At 39.7% G+C, this 8,144-nt stretch overlaps 1 protein-coding gene across 2 annotated transcripts in view; it reads left to right on the forward strand.

Annotated features, from left to right (window-relative positions):
• The first annotated feature begins 372 nt into the window (after window positions 1–372).
• Window positions 373–8,144, forward strand: part of LOC107562150 (potassium voltage-gated channel subfamily A member 5-like) — a 65,904-nt gene continuing 58,132 nt past the window's right edge. For both annotated transcript variants that reach the window (XM_016246734.1, XM_016246733.1), the window contains exon 1: window positions 373–3,138. In XM_016246734.1, the coding sequence (XP_016102220.1) occupies window positions 515–2,149 (1,635 nt within the window). In that variant the 5' untranslated portion in view covers window positions 373–514 and the 3' untranslated portion in view covers window positions 2,150–3,138. The remainder of the gene's footprint in view (window positions 3,139–8,144) is intronic.

Genomic DNA, 8,144 nt, shown 5'->3' on the forward strand with positions numbered 1-8,144 from the left:
TATATATATATATATATATATGAATGAATAACTAACTAAAACAAACAACCAAGTTGAACAGAGGGATAGGATCTTTCCACACACAATTCATTTCAGTGAAGTGGTTCGCTTTAATGATTCAGTTCATTTGTTGTGAGCACCAGGGTTCTAGTCGCGGCGCCTTGCATCTTATTAATGAAATCAAGTTTAGTTTAACAATGTTGTTTATCACTATGATTTGGTTTCCATCCCATCCACCAAAGAAAGTCCTTACAGCCGAGTGACACACACAACGCTTTGCGATTCGGTTCATTCACAAGAATCTTTTCAACAGAACCGAGTCGCCTGGGAATCACTCCAGTACTTACACTCAGAGCGCACACAAGTATTTACCAGAGTGACGGGAGGATGTTTGGATTATAGTACGCATCTTTGACCGCAGCAGGACAATCTAGCGGTAGAGACAGCGAGTGGATATACGAGGAGCTTTTTGTTTTGAATCGTACACATCTTTTATTTTTTTAATGGCTTGGAAATGGAGATAGCTTTGGTGAGCTTTGACAAGCGGGGTGATGGAGGCCGTGATGGAGAACCCTACCAAAACCAAAACTCCCTGGATCATCCACGCTTGGTCCACAACAAAGAACTATACTCGAGAAGTCCACAACAGGGCTCATGGAAAATGAACGACATGAACAACACAATGATGGGCTCCACTGAGAATACGGTGGATTATTACAGTCCCCATTTGTTTGATGAGGACATGGATGTGGACCATGAGAACAACGAACGAGTTCTTATCAATATCGCCGGACTGAGGTTCGAGACACAGTTGGGCACTCTGAACCAGTTTCCCGACAGTTTGCTGGGAGACCCGGATAAGAGAATTAAGTATTTCGACCCCCTCAGGAACGAGTATTTCTTTGATCGCAACAGACCGAGTTTTGACGGAATTCTTTATTTCTATCAGTCCGGCGGGAAAATCCGACGACCCGTTAACGTGTCGATCGACGTGTTTGCCGACGAAATCCGCTTTTATCAGCTGGGAGAAGAAGCAATGGACCGTTTCCGCGAGGATGAGGGCTTTATCAAAGAAGAAGAGAAACCGTTACCACAGAATGAGTTTCAGAAACAGGTATGGCTCATCTTTGAGTACCCTGAAAGCTCTAGTCCTGCACGAGGCATAGCTATCGTCTCCGTCATCGTCATAACCATCTCCATCATAACTTTCTGCCTGGAAACTTTACCCGAGTTTCGCGACGAGCGAGAGCTTCCAGTGACAAGTCGCGCTGTCAATGGTACTCAAGAGCGTCCATCGCTCACCTTCAGCGACCCGTTCTTCATCATTGAAACCACATGCGTGATTTGGTTCACCTTTGAGCTCTTCGTGCGCTTCTTTGCCTGTCCTAGTAAGTCGGAATTCTCCAAAACCATCATGAACATCATTGACATCATGTCTATCATGCCTTACTTCATCACCTTGGGCACAGAGCTGGTGGAGCAGCAGGGCCAGGAGCACAATAATGGCCAGCAGGCCATGTCACTGGCCATACTGAGGGTCATTCGTTTGGTTCGGGTGTTTCGCATATTTAAGCTGTCTAGACACTCCAAGGGGCTTCAGATCTTGGGCCAGACTCTAAAAGCCAGCATGCGAGAGCTGGGCCTCTTGATCTTCTTTCTTTTCATTGGTGTCATATTATTCTCCAGTGCTGTTTTCTTCGCTGAGGCAGATGAACCCGAGTCTCACTTCTCCAGCATCCCAGATGCCTTCTGGTGGGCTGTGGTGACCATGACAACAGTTGGATATGGCGACATGAGACCGGTGACTGTGGGGGGCAAAATTGTGGGCTCGCTGTGTGCCATCGCAGGGGTGTTGACCATTGCATTACCGGTGCCTGTCATTGTGTCTAACTTCAACTATTTCTACCACAGAGAAACTGACCAAGACCAGGCGTCTCTCAGAGAAGAGCCTAATAATGGTGGCCCTTCAAACCCATGTGATGAACTTCATGAGTTGAGGAAATCATCAACCTCTAACTCAAAAGATGGAGATCACAATGAAGAAACAAACATTCCAGTTGAGAAGACTAACATGAAAGCTAACAGCAGAATGGATATTAAACGCTCCCTTTATACGTTTTGCTTGGACACTAGAGAAACGGACCTCTAGTTTGTCCATCTCTACCCCATTGCACTACCGGTGCCCGTCATTGTTTCCAACTTCAGCTATTTCTATCTCAGTGAGACTGAGCAGGAGAAGGCATCTCTCAGAGAAGAGCATAGTGGTGGTGGCCCTTCCAGCCCGTGTGATGAACTTAATGTGTTGAAGATATCTTTAAACACAAGAGATGGAGAACACAATGAGGAAGAAAACATGTTTGAGAAGATCAACGTGATAAACTGAATATTAAATGTTCCCAAGAAACAGAAACATCTAGTCTATCTACAGTATATCCACCATGCTAAGTTAATGCACCCAGATTCTGGATGATCCAAGGATCATCGCACTGTTAAAATCCTGGAAAGTTGCAGTTCTTTTTTTAAAGCACATTTTAATCTGTTAATCTCCTGGGCATCAGCAGCTTTTAAGCATTACCTTTATAATTTCTTATTCAGAAACTCACAAAATAATGATTAAAAAAATAATTATGTCATATTTTAAGAACTGCTGTGATGCTTTAATCACAGGCCTTAACTCTTTCACCACCTCTTATGTTGTTCATAGTTGCCCAGTGATTCAAGTGAAAAGCCAAAATAGGTTTTCTTCTTTTAAAGCATACTACTTAAAAACACATGTACATATTTTTGTAAAATAATTGTTTGGTCTTTAGGGTCTCAATCAATATCACTTTCGTAGTTAGTCTAAAATACTGTTTATGTGTCGTTTGTGGCTATCAGTATTTTATAATTTATTTATAGCAATATTTTTTCACTCTCAAATTTAAAACTCAGTGGTGTATGAAATCTATGGAGCACTTGGAGCAGTTGTTTTGCTTCTGAATTCACAACGATAAAGCCTTGTCGACGGATTCAAAAATGGATTCAAGCAGAAATGACAGTGTACAGGAGAAGGAAACCGCAACAAATGACTGAACCATGATGATCTACTGAAACCAGAGGAGAACTTAAAGATGATCCAGTGATCAATTTTCATGTAAGGTCAGTCTCCTTTTTAATTATTCACTGTTTGTTTCATTTGTTTATTTTTTAAATTTGATTTCTTTTTAATTTATGAGTTTGACATTTTGTTTGTTATACTCAATTGTAACCAGTTATTGTACATTACACATTTATACACATTTGTGTGTTCATTGTTATTCGTTTAACCCTAATAGACACAAAAAAAAATCATGAAGTTTATGAACCATGTAAAAACGGTTAACCCAAAAATGTGCGTCATATCATAACATCTGAATGAACTGATGGAATTATTGAATTATTCAAGTCAGAAAGAAACTGATCTCAAGTTAACCTTTGCCGGTTACCACTTTTAAAGTGAGTCTGTCTTTCTTGGATATGCATCGCATGATCTAAAATCCATAGAATTAGTGTGTATTGATATTTATTCATGTTCAGCTGTCAAATGACATATCATAGAGAAAATAACAGCCAGTGAATTTGTGAGTTAATTTCCATTATTAATGCCGTATGAATCTGTATGCAAGTGGCTAGAAAGAGAATGAGTTGGTATTAGGTGCCAGGAACCAGAAAATGAGCACGTGTGTTTTGTGGCAGGGGCGATCGCAGACAAGGCTGTGCTATGAGGAGTGACATATCCTGTTTCACAGAGGATTAGATATGCCCGTTATAGGTTATATCACATAACCTTTGAGAAAGTGTGTGAGTGTGTGTACTGCATACTTGTTTTTGTTGCTTAGATACATAAGACAGCTGCAACTAGACAGTGGGTAATGTAGGTCAGGACGGACAAGAATAAATAACTTTTATAGCAATAAAACTTCGTAAGCACATCAAAATGGCATGTTGTTAGATATGTGACTGCAAGAAGATGTTCATCTGTGAGGTTACAAACACTCTCACTGAACTGAGCTCTTCATACAATAGTGTTTTCATTAATTACACAGTGAAATGTGAAAGTTGTTGCAGTAGAGACCCCGTTTAGACCCCTTGGCCTTTAGTCTATATCTACAGTAGCTTCAAGGTCATCTGCTCCCTCTATCAACTTCCTGTTGCAATAGAAAAATTTCACAGGGAAAAAAAAAACTGCAGCGTGATTTCCTATGACTCTTAATGATAATTTTTTTGACGTAGTCACGTTGATTTAGTCATATTAAATATTTTTGACATAATAATAGAAAATTCATTTAATCAGGCCTATATGTTTTTTATTACACCGTTTCTCAGCAGATAACAGACCATCACACAAGTTAGATGCAGATCAACCACTTCATCAGGTGATTGCCTGAATATTCCAGATATCATGAGAAATTAAAGGGGTCATATGATGCTTTTTTAAAGATCATTATTTGGTGTATTTGGTGTAACAGAATATGTTGACATTGTAGCGAATCAGTGTTGGGAGTGAATGGGCGGAGTTAGCGTGTGTGAGTGGAAGAGAGCTACTGCACGAGTGAGTGTTTCTATCTTTTTTCTATCTTTTGCTGTTTGTTTGATTCGGGGGTTTTTTTGTTTGGTGAGCGGCTTGCTAAACTTTTTGACATGCTGACTGAAAGCGCTGTCGATCAGCGAGAGCTGGTCGGCATGGCAGCTGCAGCGTCTCAGAATTTGGATAACTTAACGCGGAGGCATGGCATTAAAATCATCCCTGCGGAGCACTGCTCTGTTGAAGAATGTACGATTGCGGTTGCAGAAATAGTTGGATACGTTAGTATTTTGTCTGCAGCTAGAAAGAATAGCACTATAGTGATTTTTTTGGATAATGTGGAAAAAGTTAATGGCATTGTAGAGAATGGGATTGTCGTTAATAATGGGTTTACTCATGTAATGCCTTTGGTTCAGCTGGCAAAAAGGATTAGGCTTTCAAGTGTACCACCATTTATCAGAGATGATATTATTGAAAGAGAACTAATGAGACATGGTAAGATTGTGTCTAAAATCAGAAAGATTTCGCTAGGTTGCAGATCACCTCAGTTGAAACATGTGGTATCATTTAGAAGACAGACTCACATGATTTTGAAGAATGAAAATGAGGAGTTAAATCTAGCCATGAAATTCAGGGTAGAAAACTATGACTATGTGATCTATGCATCTTCAGAAAACATGAAATGTTTCGGTTGTGGACAGGAAGGGCACATAGTTCGTGCATGTCCTGGGAAGCAAGATTTGGTGTTGCTTCAGAATGAAAATAGAAATGAAGAGCAGGCAAGTGAAGATAGAAATGATGAACAGAGACAGTTGAAAACTGGTGAAGGATCAAGTGTTGATACAGGAGAAAGAGATGGAAATGATAATGGAGAATCTAGTAAAGGAGATTTGGAAAATGTGGTGAAGGAGGTTGAAAAAACAAGTATTGGTGCTCATTTGTTTGGAGCAGAAGATGAGGGAGGTACTGATATGGTTGAGGATGAAAGTGTTTTTAAAACACCTGCAATAAAACGAAAAATGAAGAAAAGAGGTCACGGGAAGAGAGCAAGGAAAGTAACTGGAGATGAAATGGTAGGGAAAGGTGATGAAAGTCCTGCTAATCAGATGGAATCAGATATAAGTAATGCTGATGAATCTGCTCAAGAAAGTGAAAGTGAGTCTTCAGGGTCTGTGAATTCAGTGTCACAAAAAAGATCTGTTAGAAGTGCTTATACACTTGAGAAAATCTGAAAATTCCTACAGACAACTAAAGGAATGAAAGGGGTGAAGGTGGAAGACTATTTCCCTGATCGTGAGCTGTTTGTCAGCTCAGCCAGAATATTGATGAGAGAGAAGGATACAAATAGCTTCTCTGATCAAGAAATCTTCAGACTAAAGAAAATAGTTCAGAAGTTGAAATTGAACATATTGAATGATGAATTTGAAATTGAATGATTTTTTATCTTTCTTGTGGGGTATTTGTGGCTGGTAGAGAGAACCGTATTAACTCTGGCTAGACTGGATAGGTTTTATTGTTTTAAGCATCATTTTAATGTTGTAAAAAAATGTGCAATTTTACCGGTAGGCTTTTCAGACTGTCTAGTTGATTGTAATGTTTATATAGCAAATCTAAAAGTGCTTACTGGCATTTTAATGTTTCTTTGTTGCAGGATAAGTTTTTTATTGAAACATTAACTTTTTTTCTGGAAACAGTTTGTTTTTAGAAAACATGAATATCAATCACTACGACAGTGGTGGGATTGTGGTAAAGTGGAGATACAGCAACTGTGCCGCCAGTACACTTTCAATGTTTCTAGAGACATTTCCCAGTCAATGAGAGACCTAGAGGTTAAAATAATGGAATTGCAAAATGTAGTAGTGGGTACAGGAAATCAGGGGCATATTGAGCTCCTTAAAACAAAAAGGACCTTTAGATGACCTTTTGGGTGTTAAAGCACAGGGGGCATTGGTTCGTCCTCATTTTCAGAGTGTCGAGGAGATGGATGGCCCAACCAGGTTCTTCTTTGGTCTGGAAAAAAAGAATGGGCAAAGTCGATATATTCATTCATTGTATTCGACAACTGGATAGATATAACAGAGCCAAATGAAATTAGGAAAAGGGCTGTGTTATTTTACTCAGAATTGTATAAGAGTGAGAGTCCGGAAGTGGATGAGTCAGCCAGTTCGTTTTATACAGCGCTGCCGAAAGTGCCAGAGGAAGCGAATGCTGAACTTCAGGGGCCCATTTCAGCAGGAGAATTGCAGATTGGACTGCAGAGCATGAAATGTGGCAGGGCACCCGGAATGGATGGTCTCCCCGTTGAATTTTACAGGGCTTTTTGGCCCGTAATAGGGGATGACTTGCTTGCAGTACTCAATGAAAGTCTGGTTGAGGGCTTGCTACCATTGAGTTGCAGAAGAGCAGTCATGACTCTTCTCCCTAAAAAGGGGGATTTGAAGGATATAAAGAACTGGCGACCTGTTTCACTTCTGTGTACTGATTTAAAGATTTTATCTAAGGTTTTGGCCATAAGACTGAGGGAGGTGGTTGGTTTGGTCATTCATCATGATCAGACTTACTGTGTACCTAATAGGTCAATCTTTGATAATGTATTTTTATACGTCTCTAGGTTATTGGACTTAAATACTGGTCTTATTTCTATAGATCAGGAAAAGGCATTTGACCGGGTGGAACACAGATAACTTTGGCGTATGCTGGAGGAGTTTGGGTTCATCTCAGGTTTTATAGCCATGATCAGGGTCTTGTATCAGGACATTGAGAGTGTGCTGAAATTTAATGGTGTTTTGTGTGCCCCTTTTAAAATTCAGAGAGGGATTAGACAAGGATGTGCTCTATCAGGAATGCTATATGCTTTGGCTATTGAACCTCTGCTTGTGAAAATTAGAGAAAGCATTGAAGGTTGGTCTATACCATATTCAAATGAAAGAATAAAGTTATCAGCTTATGCCGATGATATTATTGTTTTAGTTAAAGACCAAAATGATATAATGGTGTTAAAGAATAATATTGATCTTTTTGGCCTTATTTCTTCGGCCAAAGTAAATTGGTCAAAAAGTGAAGCGTTGATGTGTGGTAAATGGGTGGGAGGTCTTCCTAAGTTACCGGGAGGTTTGTCATGGAAGAGTGATGGAATAAAGTATTTGGGAGTCTATCTTGGGAATAACTCTATGCTGCAAAGAAATTGGGAAGGTGTTTTAGAAAAGGTAAAAGGAAAATTAGAAAAATGGAAGTGGCTTTTGCCTAAGATGTCATTTAGAGGGAGAATCATCGTGATTAATAATTTGGTTGCATCAATGTTATGGCACCGTTTGATTTGTGTTGATCCTCCTAGTGGACTTTTGGCAAAACTCCAAGCTATTATTGTAGATTTTTTCTGGAATGGATTTCACTGGATTGCCCAGAGCATACTTTTTCTTCCTAAGGAGAAGGGAGGACAAGGACTTATACATCTGGCCAGCAGAAGAGCAGTTTTTCGATTGTTGTTTATACAGAGATACTTAACCGGACCAGAGGTTTTGGTCTGGAGGAAAGTAGCTGACATCATTTTTATTCGGGTCAGCGGTTTGAATTTGAACTCTGAACTCTTTTTAATGGACTC

Source organism: Sinocyclocheilus grahami, unplaced genomic scaffold (assembly GCF_001515645.1).
Source record: "Sinocyclocheilus grahami isolate Dianchi unplaced genomic scaffold, SAMN03320097.WGS_v1.1 scaffold809.1, whole genome shotgun sequence".
NCBI classification, from domain to species: Eukaryota; Metazoa; Chordata; class Actinopteri; order Cypriniformes; family Cyprinidae; genus Sinocyclocheilus; species Sinocyclocheilus grahami.